Source organism: Ctenopharyngodon idella, chromosome 10, assembly GCF_019924925.1.
Source record: "Ctenopharyngodon idella isolate HZGC_01 chromosome 10, HZGC01, whole genome shotgun sequence".
NCBI classification, from domain to species: domain Eukaryota; kingdom Metazoa; phylum Chordata; class Actinopteri; order Cypriniformes; family Xenocyprididae; genus Ctenopharyngodon; species Ctenopharyngodon idella.
In genome coordinates, this window is record NC_067229.1 from 15,422,858 (window position 1) to 15,445,714 (window position 22,857).

At 37.0% G+C, this 22,857-nt stretch overlaps 1 protein-coding gene across 1 annotated transcript in view; it reads left to right on the plus strand.

Moving 5' to 3' along the window:
* Positions 1–22,857, plus strand: part of ahr1b (aryl hydrocarbon receptor 1b) — a 45,781-nt gene that overhangs the window by 13,367 nt on the left and 9,557 nt on the right. The window contains exons 3-6 of the mRNA XM_051911015.1: positions 12,763–12,872; positions 18,776–18,865; positions 20,359–20,485; positions 21,085–21,218. Of these exons, the coding sequence (XP_051766975.1) occupies positions 12,763–12,872; positions 18,776–18,865; positions 20,359–20,485; positions 21,085–21,218 (461 nt within the window). The remainder of the gene's footprint in view (positions 1–12,762; positions 12,873–18,775; positions 18,866–20,358; positions 20,486–21,084; positions 21,219–22,857) is intronic.

Consider the following 22,857-nt stretch of genomic DNA (forward strand, 5'->3'; position numbering starts at 1 on the left):
ATGTCAACAAATACGAATTTATGACTCCAGTACTTTGAATTAATGGAATGAAAAACATTCTGTTAATAAAGTACTTGAACATCTGTGATGTATCAAATGAAGCTAAAGGTTCACATCTTTACAGCTTGCTTTAAATGAGAACCAACACCTTTTGGACCCATTTTATTCTTGGACCCTGCATGCCAAACTATTTCTTGACTATGTGAACGGTGGTCGATTAAATGGAATGAATCGCATAATGATCAACATTTAATGGTTTTAACAAACCCAAACCTATTTTATTGAACTTTGGGTTGTAACATCTGCAGTTAAGTTTATTTATTCATTTATTCTACTTTTTATGTTAATTAATTAATTTATTATTATTATTTTTAGGCCTGTCAATACATATTTGATATACACACTTATTTTTAAATCTTTTATCAATTTTATTTATCGTTATTTTTAGGACTATCAATTGATTCAATTGAACTTTTTAAAAATTGTGATTATATAGATAATATACATGCATCTGTGTTTTAATTTATATATTAATGTATTATTGATTTTATAATTAAATTTTATGGATTAATATATTTAATTGCCATTATGTTTAATATGTACACCTATTTTTTCATTATTTTTATTTATCAATATTTTTAGGGCTATTAATTGATTAAAATGCTTTTGAAAAATAATGATTATATAGATGATATACACACATCTATGTTTTCATTTGGCTGTCATTTGATTAATATATTTAATTTCCATTATATATTTAATATGCACACTTATTTTTATTTTTTTATTTTATTTAGCACAATTTTTAGGGTTATCAGTCAATTAAAATACTTTAAAAATAGTGATTATATAAATAATATACACACATTTGTGTTTTAATTTATTTGATCATTAATGTTATTTATTTTCTTTTTTAGGGCTGTCTGTTGATTAAAATATTTAATTGCCATTATATATTTGATATACACACATCTGTCAATGCACATCAACTGAATTTCATATTTATCTAGTTAGCATATTTTATTCATTATTTTGAATATTTAAAGGTGTTAAACGATTAAAATTTTGAATTGTGATTAATTATATAATTTTGTCATCGTTAGTGCATTAGGTTCCACAAAAAAACCTCCTTAAAACCCATTAAATGAATTTCCTTATTGCATCCTAGTAAGCTTCAGTGCAGCCAACAAACAGTTTTATTATAATCAGGAGTGTTTCTGTTTTTCTGGGTAATTACAGCAATAACACTACTGCAGAGAAGGAGAAAAAAAATCCAAAAGCAACCCCTGATCGAGGCCTCTGCCTCTGTTTGACACGTTTCCGCTCATTGCCGCCCCGCTGTCACACTACAATAGATCGGAATGTGGACGAGATTTCTGCTTTGGGGAGAAACACACACACACACACAGTTAGGAGCACATCCAGTGAACGGACATGCTGTGTACATGTACACACTAAATTTCTAACTGTGTGTGTTGTGACTAGCTGGCTTTCTGCAGTGTTTTAGTGAAGGAGACAGATGTTGTTCACTGGTATCCAGCTGTCAGACAGAAGTGCACACTAATGATTCTGCTCTATATATCGCTAGCCGAGGACCGCACCTGTTGAAGGGACGGTGGGATGAGTTTATTAGGTATTTTTATTTTATGCGCAATTCTTCTAGTTGGGCAAATTTGTTTATTTATTTTGTATTCATTATTGTTTTTTTTTTCAACTGTTAACCTATTAAAATATTTTATTTTTCATTTATTTTTATTTTTTGCATAATTCTTCTAGTTAGGCTGTTATTTTATTTCTTTTTTGTTTTGTTTTTATGGCTGTCAACCGAGTAAAATATTGAATTAAATTGTCATGCATTTTTATTTTGTACTTAATTCTTCTAGTTATTTTCCGAATGTCAATCGATTAAAATATTTTATTTTTCATTTATTTTTATTTTATGCATAATTCTTCTAGTTAGGCTATTTTTTATTTTATTTTATTATGTTTTATTGAAACATAAACAGATTAAAATATAGAATGAATTTTTCATGAATTTATATTTTATGCATAATTCTTCTAAATTTATTTTTGTTTTTAAGGCTGTCAACAGACTAAAATATTTAATTGCAATGATATAGTTAATCTGTGAATATCAGTTAAATTCCATTTCATAACTTACAATTAGGGTAATTTAATTTAATATTTTTATTGAAATTTATATATATTTTTATATTCCATTATTGACATATTACTTGCTATTTTTAAGGCTGTCAATCAAGTAAATATTCAATCGTGATTAATCATATAATCTTGTCACAGTTAACGTGATTATTCAGACTAAATTAAAATAGTGAATGAAAAAATATCAGTTGTTGTACCAGGACTTCTAAAAATGCTCATACAGTCAAACCAAAAATTATTCAGACATTTTTGATATTTTTGATGTATTTTTACTAGTGGGTGCAGGACACTATAGTTCATTTATGTAAGTGAGGATAGCAAAATAAAGTAAACTGTGACATATTATACCCAAAAATTCTTCATACAGTGGACTACCAGTAAAACTGATAAAAATCTGAAACCAAAAATTATTCAGACACTTTGACCTGACCATGTTTTGCTTAAGTGTTATCTGACATAATTAAGATTATTTATTTTTTTGACACAGTTTAACTGTGATCTTGTCATACCATTTTTTTAAACTATAGTGAATGAACTGAATTAATGAATGAAATGTTCAAGTTTGACTGTATGTACAGCTTTAAACTATAATTACTCATCCATTAAACTCCATCTTAAATGTTTCAGTAGCCATTACATCCCATTCTTACACTTGCTACCTGTCATTGAGTTCATTTGACCCACCTTCTGACACAGTCTTATTAATAAGATATCTGAGATTAGGCAGACCACTCTGCCTGCAGGCCATTTAAAATATACTGGTGTTCTTAGCCAGTTCACACCTATTTCTCTTTCTTTGTACACAACATTGTAAATCAACTGAATCCAACTGGTTCACCCTTAGATGTTATTTCCCCACTGTTACTTAAACAAGTGTTCGATGTAGTTGGTCCGACACTTGATTAATAGATGCCTTGAGTTTGGAGTTGTTCCTGACTATTTAAAACCTCGGTACAACCCAAGGCCTAATTTAGATACTTCAGGCTTATCTAATTTTAGAGTTTTTTGGTCGAATACAAAATCTTTGATGTTTCATGGGCTTTAGGAAATTTCATTCTACTGAGACGGCTCTTTTAAAAGTGTTAAATGATGTTCTATTAGCCACCAACTCTGGGGATTCTGTAGCACTGGTACTTTTAGATACTGTAGACCACAATGTTCTTTTGTCCCGCTTAGAACAGGTGGTGGGCATAAGTGGTTCTGCCCTAAGTTGGTTTCAGTCATATCTTACAAACGGTAGTTTTTCAGTCAATATTGTGCAATTTCATTCTGGTTCTGTCCCTCTGATCTGTGGTGTCCCCCAAGATTCTACTCTAGTTCCCATATTATTCTCTCTCTATATGCTTCCACTTGGTTCTGTCTTGGTTCTATCTTGCACTTGGTTCTGTACACACAAATGTATCTTCCTGTGAAACATACAAATGGTTTAGACCCTGTGGTTGCTTGCCTATTGGATATTAAAGCATGGATATCCATACATTTATTTAGTCTGAATGAGAGTAAAACAGATATTGTGGTATATACCAAAATTAAATATTGGTATTTTAGCACCTTATGTTCGGCCATATGTGAAAAATCTGTGTGTTTTACTGGACAGCGTATTAAAGCTGGATAGACAAGTTAATCATGTTTCTACCAATTGCAAGTCCTGGTAAAAATGAAGTCCTTTCTTTCTTTGAATAATTTTAAAAGAGTTCTCCATGGTTTTATCACCACTAGGCTTGACTGTTGCGGCTCTCGCTATGTGGGGATTAGTCAATCTTCTTTAAACCGCCTTCAGATGGTTGAAAATGCGGCTGCCAGAGTGTTAACAGGAGGTCGAAAGCGTGAGCATATCACCCCTGTTCTATGGTTTTTACATTGGTTATCTGTGTGCCACAGAATTGATTTTAAAGTGCTCGTATTGGTTTTGAAATCTTTAAATGGTTTAGCACCCTAATACCTCTCCGACTTGTTGATAGACCAGCAACCAGGGAGAGCTCTTAGATCTGCCAATCAGAAGCTAGTTGTCCTTAAAACCAGACTAAAGTCTAGGGGCGATCAGGCATTTTTAGAACTGCTCCCACATTATCTATTTTTAAATAAAAGTTAAAATAATTTGATCTGGCTTATAATTTATTATTTAAATCTGACTTTGTTGTTTACTCATGACTTTGTGTTTGTCTGAATTTTATTTAATGGTTGTTATTTATTTTTGTACAGCACATTGGTCAATGGTAGTTGTTTTTAATTATGCTTTATAAATAAATTGAAATTGAAACCCCACCCCTTCATGAATGAATCATTAATTATGCAAGATTGATGCTGACATAATTGATGGTTTGACATCTAATTCTGTATCTGGGTTTCTTTTTAGGCCTGAGTGTTAATGTGACTAGCAAACTAACTTTGTTGGACAACAAAAACCTCATCATAAAACCAAACCTTACCTTTCAAGGTAGCATATTAGCTACATTTTTAGTTAATACTTTTATATTAGCATTTACAAATTTTAATCTTGTACAAAAATGTGAAATAATGAGCAGTAGCAATGTTTTTAGTGTCAAGTTTACTTTATTTCATTTGTATGAGTGAGTTTAGCTACATTCGTGTTTAGCAGCAAGAATACTCGCTCAGCGAACCTTTAAGCCACAACTGGCTGAGATGTTGCGGAAGAAGAAGAAGCGGGAGTGAAAAAGAGAGTGAGTGGGGTGATTCTTTTCCTTGTGAGTCGTTCATCTGTGTGCGCAAAGAGATGTGTCTGTTGTGATGTTTTTATCGTTTGCTGGCTGTCGCTCTCTATCTAGAGGGCTCCATTCAGCCGGGCCCAGCAGAATCTTCCCTGATCTTCCCAACCCCTCGAGACACTCGCAGACGTCCACATCTGCTACCGTGATGTCATCATCACGTGACGCACCGCTCAGAGGCTCTAGTGTTAATATTTGATACCCAACATAGCCTCTTTTTCTCTATGCCTTTGTCGTTCTCTCGTTTTATCTTCCTCATGAAACAAAACACCACACAGCTTTCCTTACTCTTACAATCTTTTAGCATTAGAAAGAATGACAAATATTTATTTTTGTGAAATTTGTTCAATTAAATGTAATCTCAGCTATTTCCTTCAGCTGTTTTGAACCTGTCAGTAAAACAATATGTAATTAATTATTTTAACTCTTTATTTTTATAAAAAATATTCTTGTGTTTTAAATTAATATATAAACTATATATAAAAAGCTTGAATATATATATTCAAGCTTTTTATTTTTCCACTTCATCATGCTGACATTTTGTTAAAATATGTATTGTAACTCTTTATTTTTCCACTTTATTATAGTGACATTTGAACTACTTCATTCATATTTCCCCTCGGCTGTTTTGACTCTGTCGGTAAAACCACAAGAAACCAAGCCAAAACATTTAGTGCAGGTTTTCCAGAGTCTCCGTCCCTACAGACTCAATGTGCAGTGACCCACATTGGGCTCGCTACATAAACACAGTCAAACCCCCATAGCACAAGCATGCGAACAGCCCGGAAAACCTCTGAATCCCCTCCGAAGGGAATCGCTAACTCATCTGTCACCTAATGTATAACGACAATTTCAAAGGCTTATAGCGCCGTTTAAGAAAATAAAGCCTGTTTTTAGGCCATTAAGATTATTTTGCAATGCAGAATGTAATGGTCTTATAAATAGCCAATTTATGTAGAATTTATTTTTTTCATTATTATTATTATTATGCATAATTTTATTAAAAAAAGTGAACTTTGACCTGTATGTGTTCATGATCTCTTCGTTTTAAGTGTTGATTTGTTGGTCATTCGCTTGCGTTATTGGCTCAGTGTCACTGGCATACATACATGGTGTGGTTGCGTGCAGAGTTCGGTCTCTGTTTGGCTGTGGCCCTTCACCCTTTGTCTCCAGCTCTATGAGACAGGAGCTAAAGATCATGGGAAAAGGGCCTTAAACATCCCGTCGGTCTTTGAAGCATATAAGGAGGGTTGTCAGGGGCACTGAAATGCTCTTAGCCTCCTGTTTTCATCACAGCCACTAACTTCTGCTATGCTTGTTACGGTCATAACAAAGCCTAATCTCTTGAAATATGCTATGCTAAAAACATTTGTGTGACTGACAGGGAGATACTTTACTATACTAGCAAAGGTAAGTGCGCACATGCGCTGTGAAGATTGTTTGCGAATGTTCAAATGCACTATGTCAAAATGGCTGCCTTGGCCAGATATTAATGAAAGTGATTATAAACAACCAGCACAAAAAAACAAAACAAAAATAAAACACATTTTTGTGTGTATTATGCTGTTATATGATTTATCAAAATTGACAAAAAACACTTACTGCTTTTTCATGTTACTATACTGAAAATGTTTTAGCTAATTTTAACTTAGGGGCCATTTACACAACACCATTTTCAACTAAAAGCGTAAAACGTTTTATTCATTTTGGCCGTTCATTTACACTACAACAGCATTTTGGGGGCCTGAAAACAAACTTTTGATGGGTTTCAAAGTGCAAGTTATTAAAAACTATCATCTCCATATAAACTACAAAAGCGCGAATTTGTGAAAACGATCACATACGTATTGCATGTTCTCTAGAAGCGTAGTGTTTCTTTACAAAGAGACATCATCAACTACTGGCCTAGTGGCATAATACAGTGTTTTAGTCGTTTTCGTGGATCCGTGTGAACGAGAATCGTTTTGATAACGTTGTCATCTGTACGCGTTAAACGCAAAAACTTTTCCGTTTTAGTACATCGTTGTAGTGTAAATGTACCCTAAATTGAGATGTCGGAAGTACAGTATATGCTGGTATTTAATGGTTATTAATATTTGATTAATAATAATAACAATAATAATATCTATTTATTTTAATATTATGTAATTAATATTAATATGTAAATATTAATAATTATGTGTTCAATATAATATTAGTTACTAATGAAAATTAATGTGGTATTGAAATTTATATTTAGCATTGTAAAATTTCACGTGTTGGTTACAGACATCAGTTTTCTTTTTATTTCCAATATTGTTGCTTTATATATATATATATAATATATATATATATAAATACACAGTATCTCACAAAAGTGAGTACACCCCTCACATTTCAGCAACCATTTTAGTATATTTTCTCAAGGGACAATACTATAGAAATGAAACTTGGATATATTTTAGAGTAGTCAACGTGCTGCTTGTATAGCAGAACCGATTTACTGTCTTCTGAAAATAACATTGTTGTCAAAATAGCTGGCAACAAAAGTGAGTACACCCTCAGTGATAACAGTTGTATGTTGTTTAACCATGCAAAGCCACATGTCCTATTCATCACGTTCATGTTTTTGTCTGCTTGACAGGACCATACAAATGTGTGGATCAGTTAAAATTTGGTGCTTTGAGTACAGTTCTCTCATACTGATCACTGGATGTTCAACATTGCACCTCATGGCAAAGAACTCTCTGAGGATTTGAGAATTAGAATTGTTGCTCACCACAAAGATGGCCTAGGCTATAAGAAGATCGGTAACACCCTGAAACTGAGTTACAGTACAGTGGCCAGGGTCATAGTGAGAGGTTTTCCAAGACAGGTTCCACTCGGAACAGGCCAAAGAAGTTGAATCAAAGAAGTTGAGACCTTGTGCTGTGCGTCAGGTGCAGAAGCTGGCTTAAAAAAACAGATGCATGAGTGCTGCCAGCATTGCTTTAGAGGTTGCAGAAGTGGAAGGTCAGCTTGTCAGTGCTCAGACCGTACGCCGCACACTGCAACAAGTCGGTTTGTATGGCCATCGTCCCAGAAGGAAGCCTCTTCTGAAGCTGGCTCACAAGAAAGCCCCCAAACAGTCTGCTGAAGACAACCTGTCCAAGAGCATGAATTACTAGAACCATGTCCTGTGGTCTGATGAGACTAAGATAAACTTGTTTGATGCTTGGTGTCCAGCATGTGTGGTGACGCCCTGGTGAGGCGTATTAAGAAAATTGTGTCTTTCCTACAGTCAAGCATGGTGGTGGTAGCATCATAGTCTGAGGCTGCATGAGTGCTGCTGGTACTGGGAACTGCACTTCATTGAGGGAAACATGGATTCCAACATGTACTGTGACATTCTGAAGCAGAACATGATGCCATCCCTTCAAAAACTGGGCTGAACGGCATGATAACGACCCCAAACACACCGCCAAGATGACAACTGCCTTGCTGAGGAAGCTGAAGGTGAAGGTGATGGAGTGGCCAAGTATGTCTCCAGACCTGAACCCTATTGAGCACCTGTGGGGCATCCTCAAGCGGAAGGTGGAGAAGTGCCATGTGTCTAACATCCAGCAGCTCCGTGATGTCATTGTGGAGAAGTGGAAGAGGATCCCAGCAACAACCTGTGCAGCTCTTGTGAATTCCATGCCCAGAAGGATTAAGGCAGTGCTAAATAACAGTGGTGCTCACACAAAATATTGACACTTTGGACACAGTTTTGACATGTACTCACTTTTGTTGCCAGTTATTTAGACAATAATAGTTGTATGTTGAGTTATTTTCAGAGGACAGTAAACCTGTACTGCTATACAAGCTGCACATTGTCTACTCTAAAGTATATCCAATTTTCATTTCTATAGTATTGTCCCTTGAGAACATAAAGCACAAAAGCACATAACAAAATGACAAAAACTTACACTAAAATTAAAATGAAACGTGAAAATCTAAAAATAAAAGCTATTAATAAATACTATAATAGTATATAAATAATACTCAAAGAACATCAGCATTAAAGTTGATTCTGGACTTTATTAACTCCAGAAGAGCTTCAGTTCTCCATGGGGAGACCTAGATTTAACAAAAATATAAATTTAAAAAAAATTGTTGTGGCCCCTCCTAACGTGGTTTTGTTCAACGCAGCCCTCGACCTACAATGAGTTAGGGTTAAATGAGTTTGACACCCGTGGCGTATGTAAACGCTGATATCGGTCGCGCTTATTTCATGCTACAGCAGAGTACATTGTGAGGCTTTTTGAAGGGTAAATGGGAAACACACTAAAGCAGTGGAAGTCGAACCGCTTTATTAGAAAGTGGTTAACCAGTCCAGGCAAAATATGTGCAGACGTTTTTATGCTGGAATGGATTTAAACATGGTAAAATGTTTTATGAATTGTTTATTTTTCTTACCACTTTACCAAACAGTTTATTCTTGTTTTAAGAATAAATGTAAAAAAAATCATGTTTGTCATAATAATTTAAAATAAAACAATAAAAATGGGTTTAAAAAACTCAATCCGAGAACTATTCTATGAAAAAAAAAAATGTCTGTATTATCACATTTTTCTTCTTGACAGCATCATCATGTCCCTGGAAATAATGTTAACCTTATTTTCACTCATTGCATCATGGCTTGACAGGGGTCAGGGGTCATGATAGGTTGCGTATCAGGACTATTAAAAGGGTCAGAGGTTGGCAAGGGAGCATAAAAAGGAGCCCCATGTAATTGTCAAATGAACTTAAATTCTAGTTTGCATGACATCAAGAGACATTTGCTTGAGTGGGATTTCATTTACGGAAATAAGTGGCGCAAGTAGTAGTTCAACTGTTGTGGACGTTTTTGGACGATATCAATAAACAAATGTTTGAAACTGTGCTGAGCACTTCACAGTTTTAAAATAAGCCGCAAGATGCTAATAAAATATGACACATTTGCTTATGTCGTTGCCAGACGGTAACGAGCGAGAACAAAGTGACCTTTCTCTCACCGTGCCCAAATGCGTTTTCCACGTATGTTCACACAAGTGAAAAGTGCTTCCTCTTTCCTTTTCTGTCTCTCTCTCTGTCTGTCTCTCAGTGAAAAAGCTTTTCATGTCCCTGTTCTCCTGGCCTGTCTCTCTCCATTTCCCCTGTCGTTTGTAGGTCAGTTCCTCCTTTAATGCTCAAAAGAGTTTGTCTTGTCCTGAAAGAGGGACACAGAGACCAAATCCATTACTGGCCAAGATGAAAACGGCACAGAATCATTTTTAGAGTGCACCGTATTAAATACTAAATACCTTGAAAAGAAAGTAAGATGTATCTTAAATAACAATTAAAATGATTTTTTGATGTTAAAATACTTTTTTGTGTAAGTTTAATAATACATTACTTATTTGTAGTTTGAGATCCTTGAAAAGTATATAAACACTGCGTCCGAAATCACATACTGTCTGAGTACTACATTTGATTTTGAACTTACTTTGCGACCGTTAAAAAAATATGTTCTTCAGTATATAGTATGAATGTGTGTAGTATGCATGTAATCCGTATGTACTACATACGCCATGTTGTTACTGTCACGTGACCTACCAGTGTCAGTTCGCTTCACCTCTATTCATAAATCCTTTCCCGTGGCCTCATGGGATAGTAAAGTGTACATCGAATGCGCACTTCAGAATCTCGCCGGAAGGATTTGGTCATCTGGGGACTTTTCGCCTACTGTTTTTCGATTACTGTGAATTTGGACATATTACTCTGTTGGCGTACTGTTTTTTGCATACTATATAGTAGGGAAGTATTTGATTTTGGACGCAGCGTGTGTTTCTGTGGTGCTAGCAAAACATTGCTCTGTTTATGAATTCCGACCAGCCTGGCATGGCAACAGTGGCAGAGTTTGGGGCCAGAGTTTTCTGTCTGCCTGACCAATGGCAGAGTGTGTGGGAAACCTGTTTGAAAACAAACTGTTATTTTTGAGTCATCTTTAAGTGAATATAATATAATTGAACTGAACCTCAAATGAGATCTCTTTGCTATCTGAATTGTTTCTCCTTTACAGATTAAATTGAGATCAAATAAAGACATTTGTGTAAGATCCCCTGCTTATAAGATTATGCTTTGATTCTTGAGTCTCTTCTAAAAATTCAAGAGATCTCAGTGTCTCAAACTCTATTACAGATTTTACAAAATCTGAGTAAAGTCAGAAATCTCAATATGAACTCAAATATTTCTCATCAAAGACTTAATGTGAGCTGTGCTGACCATGTTCATTTTTTATCTCTATACTCTTATTGTATGTCAAAAATTGTCTCATTTGTGTCTATTTGCATGTATCTTAATGAATTTTGTGAGAAACACCTCAGATAAAGTTGATACTTAAATGAAACATACTTAAGATCTCCATTAAGTCTTTTGAGCTATAAAAGAGCAACATTTGAGCTTTTTTTTTTCTTCCGATAAGTAAATTTGTGAGAATTCTGTTGCATTGAGAATTCTGTTGTTTTTGAAACCTCAAAATTTTGAGAATGGGTTGCACCCAAATGTGTATTACTTAGAGGGTTATCTCACCCTAAAATAAAAATTAAAAATCATTTACTCACCTTGGTGTTATTCTAATGCCATATGCTCTTCGTTCTTTTTCAGACCACAAAATGAGAATTTTTTAAAAATGTCCCACTCATCTACATGATGGCAGTGAATAGCAACCAGCATCAAGCTTTTTAAAAAAGACACAAAGGTTTCACAGAATGGTCCCATGCAACGCATTCCAAGTGTTCCGGGGGTATACGATAGGGTTTGGTAAAAACAAACTAAAAATTAATGTATTGTTTATGAAAATCCTGACCTTGGCCGTTGGTCTTCTGTGCACGTCTATTAACTTTTTGTTGTGACGAATATTCAGCTCAGATAATGTTGGTTTTATTTTTTTAATTTTAAAAACATTAAAGTTTATAATGTTTTATTAATCTTGATTTCTCATAACGTGTGCTTTTTCTAGGTGAGTCGGAGTGAACTGTGACTAAAGGAGTCTCACAAATGCACATTTCCATTTGTTTTTTTACAAAACACTATCAGATATCCCCAGAATGCTTGGAATATATGGCATGTGTCACATGGGTTCATTCTGTGATACTTTTACGTCTTTTTAACTCTTTCCCTGCCATTGACAGCATTTTCCATCATTTACGAGACAACACTTTCATTGTTTCCATTAACAGAATTTTCTGGCTTTCCGTGTTTTCACTGTTATATGGGAGGGAGCGTTGTTACGCAACTTCTGAAAGAGTACAGAATCTCTGGAAAAGGAGCAGAAACAAGCGATAAATGCATTGCTTATGCACATAGTTTTTAGCTTTTTATTAAAAATGGTGCTTTTTTATGAAACTTACCCAAGTGTTAATAAAAAAAAGAATGCATGAAGCTAGAATAAAACATTTTTGTTTCATTCTGGGGTTTTTTTGTTTTGTTTTGTTTTAAAGCGGAGACTGCTCTTTCTTTTGATATATTGAATGTTCAGATATTCATACATCACCATATTCTGGGGGCCATTACATTTTTGTAAAAATTATCAAAAACGCTGGCGGTGGCTGGTGACGCTGGCAGGGAAAAAGTTAAAAAAGCTTGGTGCTGGTCACTATTCACTATTCAGCTCCAACCCTGATCAAACACACTTGAACCAGCTAATTGAGATCTTCAGGAGCACTTGATAATTACAGACAGGTGTGTTGAGCAGGGCTGGAGCTGAACTCTGCAGATAAGTAGATCTCCAGGAACAGGATAGGGCACCACTGGTTTAAATAGTAGTGCCTAACTTGGCAAACACTACTAACTGTATTTGTACTGTACAAGATATGTTGTTTGTGTAATTCTCTCTTTCTTTTTTTGTCAACAGTTGCACTGAAAAACCACAACTGCAATGGTTTGTCGGCAAACAACAGTAACCGTGACAACAGTAAAGGATTGGTTGATGGCTGGCTGCATGAAGGAGAGCTCCTACTACAGGTCAGAAGTAAAAACACATGTGTGTGTACATGTTTATGGTGTCCCTCTGCCTTCATAGCATGTTATAAAGAGTCGTTTAAAGCTATGCCCTCAAGGAAGGAGAAAAGAGGAGAGGCTATTTCTGCCCGGCCTTGTTCTCGTTTCAGACACTTATGCATGAATAATGCACAGATAGAGCTCTCATGTATTATAAAAGAAGGATAAAATAAGAGGTAAAAGTATTCTTTCCTTTTTTTTTTTACTTTTAAAGTTTTGCTCTGTCCATCCTGTGACAGCAGTTCTGAGGAGTTTGAACCATCTGTCCACTCACGTCTACACTTTTTCATTTCCTCACCCATGCTTTCACATTCTCTCTACCTCTATCATCTTTTATCTTCCTGTTGTTTCTTCCTTCCATCCTTCCTTCCTTTCTTGTCTATACTTTTTTAATTTTTTCACTCATGCTTTCACATTATCTCTGCCTCTATTCTCTAAGTTTCCTTCCTTTCTATTTCCTTCCTTCCTTCCTTCCTTCATTTTTTAATCTTTTTCCTTCTTTCCTTTCTTCCTGTCTATTTTTCCTTTCATTTACTTTGATCAATCCATCCATCCCTTCCTTCCTTCCTTCCTTCCTGACATGTTCCTGCCTTCCTTTCTGTCATGCTCCATCCTTCATCTTTTCCTGTCATCTTCCTTCTTTCCTTCCTTCCTTCCTTCCTTCTCTTTCTGTCTTTCTTTCTTTCTTTCTTTATTTCCTACCTTCCTTTTCTTTCTTTCTTTCTTTCTTTATTTCCTTCCTTCCTTCTTTTTCTTTCTTTCTTTATTTCCTTCCTTCTCTTTCTTTCTTTCTTTCTTTCTTTATTTCCTTCCTTCCTTCCTTCCTTCTCTTTCTTTCCTTCCTTCCTGACATGTTCCTGCGTTCCTTTGTCATGCTCCATCCTTCATCTTTTCCTTCCTTCCTTCCTTCCTTCCTTCCTTCCTTCCTTCTCTTTCTTTCCTTCCTTCCTGACATGTTCCTGCCTTCCTTTGTCATGCTCCATCCTTCATCTTTTCCTGTCATCTTCCTTCCCTTCTTTCCCTTCCTTCCTTCCTTCCTTCCTTGCTTCCTTACTTACTCCTTCCTTCCTTCCTTCCTTCCTTCCTTCACATTAATCTATCTATCTAGCTATATATCATCTTATGTTTTACCTCTATAGTTTCTCTGCTTCATACTTAATCACTCTCTCTCCCTCTCTCTCTCACTCACTCCCCCGTGTTGTGTATAGTTGTGTGTGTTGGACTGTGAATGATGCAGTGGTACATATTTGATAGTAATGCTTCCTGACTGCTGCCCCCCTCCCCCTCCTGCCCCACGAGAGCCCAGTGTGGGCTGTTCTGCCAACCAACAAGCCGAAATATTTATACTGAGTGCTGCTACTTGGCCATGTTTTCTGAGTGTGTTTGGACCAGGTGTGCATGTATGAATGAGTATGAGTTTGTGTTGGCATACAATGCAGATGTTCAGGCAAATGAGAGGGGCGCTGGAAGATATAACCCAATAAACTGCCGTGTGATTTATGATGGGGTTACGCACACTGAATCTTGTGGCTTATTGCTTTATGTTAACACACTGCAGCACATTTCTTCGTGCATATTATCTGGAAAAGACAATCGAAGATTAACGTGGAAGAGATTATTTAGTGATTTATTGCTTGTTGCCTCATCATATCATGTTAGTTTAAAGGATTCAGTTTGCATTTAGAAAGCAGAGAGTGGTTCTAGATCAGTATGTTTGCAACACAAACATAAGCACAGCCTACATAAAACATTGATAGGATTTCAGGAGAGCCCTTATTTACGCTCAGACGGATGTCCCAGAGGATGCAGTGCTGAACTTAGGGACTGTACTGTGTTTGTTGTCTTATTATGAATGGTATTAAAGGAACCATTTTCTACAATGTTATAGTATTTTTAGTAGTATTTTTTTTTTTTTCTCTGAGGTCAACTTCTAATGTTAGCCATGGTTTCCAATGGCTAACATTAATTACGAATTACTTCTAATTTAGTTTTGTTTTATTATATTTAAAAGCCTTCTCGAAAGAATTGGGTACCTATATTCAATTAAATGCACTATATATGTATGTATGTAGGTATGTATGTATAGTGCATTTGTTTTTTCATGTATTCTAACATACTTATTTGAATGTCAGACACTAGACTGTCCACACTCAGTCTAACCCTGATTACCAGTTCACAATCTGTGCTCTAGGCTTTTGTCGATAGTGGATATTTACAGTGACTCCACAGTATAGCCATAAACGTTTGTTTTTGTATGGTTTGTGCTGTCGATGCATCAGATTACCATAATCACAGATCCACACTCAGAGCCCTCCAGATGGTGATGAGCTTTAAAATCCCTTCCACAAAAATACACACAGCACAACAGCACGTTCACATGAAGTGTTTAAAGACAGCATGAAATGGTCAATATTTACTTTCTCAATAACTGTCTGCGGTTTTATTGAGCATTTGTGTTTAAAATCTTTAATCAAAATCTGCAGTATTTGGCTGGTTTAACATGATCCATTTGTTTTTCTTTGCACACAATACACATATAGTTAATATTTCTCAATATTATACATGCCCAATTCATGTTGTTGTTTTTTTTTTTTCTTTTATTGGAGTGAACTTTGATAATGGGTACTTTAATTTTTAAGTTGTTCTTTCTTCATGTCATTGTTCACTGATTCCAGGTATGTCCTGTTTAATCATTAGTTTCTTTGTATAGTCCTCATCTTTTTTGTTCTTTGTCTAGCATTTGATATTTGTAACCAAACGTCTTGCGACGCAATCTAGGCTAGGTTTAAAAAAAATTCTGAAAAAAATCATTTAAATGAACAATTCAGTGTGTGTATTCACCAAAGGTTTTCTAATTGTAAAACCTCTACCTGTAAAACTGACATCAGTGAGTGTATATTTATACAGCTAAAGTTCACTTAAAAACAAGAATGAAGTTTTGTGGCTTTTAGTGCACATCTGTTAGCCATTAGCCATCATTTGCAGATAACGTCTCAGGTTACGGCTGTAACCATGGTTCCCTGAAAAGGGAACGAAACGCTGCTTTGGAGATTTCTACACTGTGGGAATGCCGCTGCGTGATTGCGACGTGAAGCACGTGTAAAATCAGTCCAATGGCATGACGGAACGTCATATTCAGGTGACGTCATGACCAGAAAACTATAAAGCTTACCCAGACCAAGCAGCATTAGCTTCTGATAGGCTGAAACAAGTTGATCACAGGCATGCAGGAAGTATGACAGGGTGACACAGCGTCTCGTTCCCTTTTCAGGGAACCATGGTTACAGTCGTAACCTGAGACATTCCCTTTCAAGGAAACTTGCGCTGCATATGAGAATTTGACGCTGTGGTAATGTTTACATCCATGCCGTGTGAAAAACGTGTGAAATCGTTAAATCGTTAAGAGCAGCACTGAGGCAGAAGCACCTGGGACCCTGGTGTAGAGCCCAGATCCAGGTTATAAAACTTCACAAATGTGTGCAGAGAGGACCAGCCCACCGCATCACAAACATCTTGGAGGGAAACTTCTGATAAAATAGCCTTAGAGGCAGCCTTACTCCTAGTCGAGTGGGCCTGGACAGCCATAGGTGAAGGCTGGCCAGCCAACTCATTCGCATGAGAGATAGCCTCAACTATCCACATGCTCATTCTCTGCTTAGATGCTGAGAACTCTTTTGTGGGTGACCCAAAACAACTGATCAGATTTATGCCACAGGGCAGCTCTGTGGACATAAGCATCTAATGACCTGACTGGGCAACACAGATTAATTTTCTCCTGGTCTGAATTTTGAAAGGGGTCAGGACAAAAGGCCTGCAGCACAATAGATCTCACAACGTTAGTGGGGATCTTAGGAACATAACGCGGTCTACGGTATTGAAACGATATCACCATGCCTGGTGCAAAGCCTAAACTCAAAGGGGCAACCGACAGGGCTTGTAAGTCTCCTATTCTCTTGAAAGACATAATAGTGAGGAGGAACAAAGCTTTGAGCATTAGAAACTTGACTGGAACCTCCTCAGTAGGCTCAAAGGGAGCCAGGGATAGGCCTTCCAATACTATGGCCAGGTCCCAGGCCGGCACCCCCATGCGAACTGCAGGCCTCAGCATCAAAGCACCACAGAGGAAATGAGTCACCAATGGGTCTCTCCCTAAAGACATACCACCTGCAGAAACTCCAGCACTGTACCAACCGGGCAGTTAACTGGGTCCAGCTAGTGATTCCTCAGTTCCTGAGTCTTTGAGCTGGGCCACACCAGAGGCCAAGCCTATAGCTTCCACAACTCTGGGCAGGGGTGAAGGATTAAGCCCCATACCTGAGACAGAAGGTCCCTCCTGACCAGAATCTCCCACAGAGAGCCATCGAGGAGGGACACGAGGTCCGAGAACCACACTCGGCCTGGCCAGAATGGGGCCACTAACAGAAGACAGACCCTGTCCTGGCAAACTCTCTCAGAAACTCCCGGGAGCAGAGCGATGGGGTGGAGTCTCCATTCCCCAGGCCTCAGCCCCTGCCTCGACGGGATGTCTGCTCCCTGGTTTTGGCACCTAGGGATGTAGGCTGCTCTGAGAAAGAGCAGTTTTCCCTGAGTGATTTATGTAGGCGACCACCGATGTGTTGATCTGTATGAACAAGCACATTGTGGCCCCTGAGTTCTGAGATGCAGTGTTTCAAAGCAAGGAACACAGCCATCTTCTCCAGGCAGTTTATGTGCCAAGAGAGATGATGACCCCTCCACAGACCTTGAGTCGAGCGACCGTCCAGAATCGCTCCCCAGCCTGTGAGGGAAGCATCCATCGTTAGCATCTTGCAATAACAAGGAACTCCCAAAATGGGACCCTGGGACAAGTACCAAGGCTTCTTTCATATAACCAAGGTACGAAGGAATCCTGCGTGTAATCATGATCATGCAAAACGGGTTGCCCCTTGGGGGAAACCCCTTGGTCTTGAGCCACCACTGCAGGGGTCTCATGTACAACAGGCCAAAAGTATCACATTGGATGCCACTGCCATCAGACCCAACAGTCTCTGAAACTGTTGACTAGTGACTGGCCTAGCTTTAGCTTTACGGCTGCAAGAATCAAATCGATACAAGCAGGGGAAATGGATACATGAAAGTATGTGTCACTGTGACAAACCAGTCCTCAGACTTGATTTGTGACATGATTTCAGCATTTTGAACTTGAGCTTCTTTACTGAACGATTCAGGTAATGCAGATCTAAAATGGGGCGCAACCTTCTTTGGAACAATAAAACCTGGACTCCCTGTTAGGAGGAGGAACAGAGCTTTTACCTCCTGTTCCATAACCAGAGCCTGCTCCTGTGGACAGGACCCCATTGAACCTTTGTGAACGAGACCCAAACAAGACCCTTTTCTGTGGTGTGCAGGACCCATTGAGATATATTTGGCAGAAACTTCCACACTTCCAAAAAAATCTACTAAGGGAACCAGTCTCTCAAAACTGGTCTCTGGTGTTACTGGAGCAGCCAATATGGTGCCAGCAGCGAACCAGCCGGGAACAACCAAACTGACTGCTCTGGAACCCTCCTCAGAAGGAGCAAGATCCCAGTTCCGCAATGTCCCCAGACGATCACTGAGATATGGGCTCGCTGGAGACCGCTGCAATGTTTAATTTAGCCACAGCACTATTTTCTCAAAAAAAATTTTTTTTTCCCAAAAAATAGTTGTTTGATATGCCCCGCCCCAACTTCCTGTTTTAATAGAAAAATACCTCAGCACAGGAAGGAAAACTGTACTAGTTCATCCATTTTAGGGCTCTTTAAGCACACAAACAAATCTGATTTATAATGACCAGTAAACTAATAGTTTTATTTTCTGTTTGTTTGTTCATTAATTTATGGTCACAGGCGCTTAATGGCTTTGTGTTGGTGGTCACTGCCGAGGGGATCGTTTTCTACTGTTCTCACACCATCCAGGATTACTTAGGATTCCACCAGGTAATTATCCTTCTCAACAGTCTCTTACATAAACACATACTGTATGCATCATACAGCCACTGTTCTAATACTAATCCAATATACAGCTGAATTAATATCTTTGGGACCTGAATTTTGGGATTGGATATTGCTGTATATCTCTTCATGAAATACTAACTAAACATATTTAAATGAAAAATGTTTCTGTATGTTGTGTTTCACCACAAAATTTTAAAAAGTGTAAAAAAAAATAAAATAAAAAAAAAATGCTGCTTTGGTGCATTGCTCTTTGCTGTGAATAGGCATTTATTTTGAAGTAGGCTACTTATGCAGTTAAATTATGTCCAAACCAGACGTGACGTAACAAGTTTTGAGCTGCAATTAATTTGTCTGTTCACATTGAAACTAAGGTCAGGACACAATTTTAATCTGATTGATAAGTATCCCCTGTACGTACATTTTCCCAGAATCAAAATTACGTCAGGCTCAGATGTTGGATAATCATTACATACAACTCCTCTCTATTCTTAGTACACACACACACACACATATATAATATACTCATCAGATCTACCTAATACTGATTATTACTGCAGTGTCTCTCTCGAGGAGCAGTTTGAATGCGGTAGAAATTGAATGAGCTTAATCAAATAGGCTTTACTCTGAGATTCAGTCTGGCACGGTGTAATCCAATTCATCATAATTTACTTATGAATTATCCAACTGAGGTGTCACTATATTTGTTTAGCCTACCTTAAGTGCTTACACTGTCCTCCTTTTGTTCTTATTAATGTCAAATCAATTAATCACATCTAACATAAATGTTTGTAAATATATTATGTGTGTGTGTGTGTGTGTGTATGTGTGTGTATATATATATATATATACACACACAAACGCACACACACATACATATAATATATATATATATATAGTGTATATATGTATATACGTGTGTGTGTGTGTGTGCATTTATAATGTTACAAAAGATTTCTGTTTCAAATTAATGTGTAATGTTCTTTGAACTTTCTATTCATCAAAGAATCCTAAAAAAAAAAAAAAAAAAAAGCTCAGTTTCCTCAAAACAGGAAGCAGCACAACTATTTTCAACACTGATAATAATAAGAAATGTTTCTTGAGCACCAAATCAGCATATTAGAATGATTTCTGAAGGATCATGTGACACTGAAGACTGGAGTAATGATGCTGAAAATCCAGCTTTGCATCACAGGAGTAAATTACATTTTACAATATGTTCCAATAGAAAAGTTATTTTAAATTGTAATAATATTTCACAATAGTTTTACTGTATTTTTTATTAAAAAATGCAGCCTTGGTTAGCAGAAGAGACTTCTTTCAAAAACATTTTAAAAAATCTTACTAATCTTTAACTTTTGAATGATAGCTGATATATTTGTAATTGGCCCTGAAATGTTTAAACCCATAATATGTTACATCCTTTCAACAATATTTCTCTCACATTGTCCCTCTTCATTTGTCCCTCGATCACCCAGACGGATGTGATGCATCAAAATGTGTTTGAACTCATTCATACTGAGGACCAGCAGGCCTTTAGACACAACTTGCACTGGGCTCTGAACCCGCCTCCACCCAGCACACAGACAGAAGATTCCTCACAAGGTCAGGAAATATATCATTTTATTTCATGGTAGCACTATGTATTGGTTTTTATATAGTTTTTTTTTTGTTTGTTTGTTTGTTTTTTTGCTCGAAATTCAGTGAAAATTTGCTTGTATATCAAATAACCATGTGGCTGTGCCAATGTTTTGATAAACCAGTAGTGAAGTAATGCTTTATAAATGAAAGTTGTTTCATTCCTTTTTTTGTTTGGAACTTGATGGACGCAAACCAAAAAATATTAATATTCATTATAAATTATTGATAAAAGACCCAAAACATTTAAACAAATATTCAAATGAATAGTTTTGAGCACTTGAGTTAGAAGAGAGTAAATGGAAAAAAAAGAGGGCTTTTTTTTTTTTTTTTTTTTTTTTTTTTTTGGAAAAACTCGGGTGGTTTGACCTTTAGTGGAAGCTCCCGGAGTTGCAAAATAAATGTTATGGTCACTAAAACGTCCATTTTAATTAAGGATAACAGCAAACAGAAAGGATAAAAACAGAAATGGTGGTCATTGGCTAATCCAGTAATGACCCCCGGTTGAAAAAGTCTAGACACACCAGCAAGTCTGAAAACATGTCTTTCTTATTTGTTTCTCTTAGATGGAGATCCTGCCCCAAGTATGTCTCTGGTGATGTGCAACCCTGACCAGCTGCCTCCAGAAAATTCCTCTTTCCTGGAGAGAAATTTTGTCTGCCGTTTCCGATGCCTCCTAGACAATTCCTCTGGATTCCTGGTCAGTGTCAACCAGCTAAGCTGGGCTAAAGCTTTCCTTTTGCTTGCAAAAACTAGTGAGTAACCTACATAGGAACATCAAAAGTTGACTGATTTGGTAGTACTCTTGGCACAACTGCTAATGTAATATTAGGAAATGTGAGTATGTTGGAATATATCTTGCTATTCAGAGTCTCTAAGCCCCGATGTTCCAGATTACAGAGTGAGTTAGCATCTAGGTTAGACTTGTGTCGGATTGCAGCCACAGAGATCAGAATTGTTGGAACACCTCTGTAATCCCTCTTAAAGGAGCAATAGGGTCATGAGGTTTGTGCTAGAAGAAATTAGCAAAACAATGAGAAGAACAAGAACCTGTTCAAGTTAGCCTAAACTGAAGATAATTTGAGGAAAATCAGGCTTTAGCTATAGAGTGCCACAGTCACCACAGACTCTTTCAGCGGTCTTTAAAAACTTTATTCCTACATTTTTCCCATTCATTTTCTCCAGCCAGACAGCTGTCTCTTTCTTTGCTAATTTCAGCAATGCGGTAGTGAAGTAATCTGTATGCATGCAAAACTCACTACTGCAGGATTCTCTGGACTCTTGGCCTTTATTTTCTCAGTCTCCCACTTTTACTTTCTTTCCTCTCCACTCCATCTTTACCAAATCAATCTCCCTCAAGAATAGCATGACTACACTTAGCTTGTCAGGAGCAGAAAGCTAGCAGGGGTCTCCTCGTATGCTCAGAGAAATTCATTAGCCTGACCTATAAATACAAGCAACCTCAAGCTCTTTTCCATTACGTTTATTTTAATTTTATTTTATTTATTTGTTCATTTTTGTCCTCTTGGCATTTTAGAATGCAACCATTAAGTTCTCTTAGAAGGTTTACAATGAAAATGTAATTATGACCAATTAGCTTCCACCATCATTATTTAATTGACATACCCCTAACCCGGAAAGTCGCACTGAAAGCCTTGTTTTTGTTTGCATCAAATGAAACAGACTAATTGACTAATGCGTGTCTCTGTATTAATACTTCATGAAGTTATTGCCAAACTAAGGGGCCGTTTACATGACACCGTTTTCAACTAAAAATGTAAAACTTTTTATATGTTTTGGCTGTTCGTTTACAGGACAACTGCATTTTGGGGGCCTGAAAACACAAACGGGTTTCAAAGTCCAAGTTTTTGAAAACAATACCATTACCATCTGTGTGTAAACTACAAAAATGCAAATTTGTGAAAATGGTGACGTCATGTGCGTGTGTATTTCATGTTCAGTCTATAGGCGAGTAGTGTTTCTTTACAAAGTGACATCGCCAACTACTGGCCTGGCATGAATAACGCTACAATACAGAGTTTTTAGTCGTCTTTGCAGATCCGTGTGAACGGAGATCGTTTTGACAATGGTGTCGTCTGTACACGAAAAAATGCAAAGGAACAACTTTTCCATTTTTAGTACATTGTCATGTAAATGTACCCTGAGGCATTTGTTGTTTAGCCTTACATAAGCAGGACTATTTTAAATCTGGCATTGTACAAGGCTCCACATAATTTACAGGCTTTAAAGGAATAGCTCGCCCACAAATGAAATGACTGAAAAATAGGTTATCGGGAGTGCCTTCCAGCCATGAAATGTGTAGTGTTGACACTAAATAA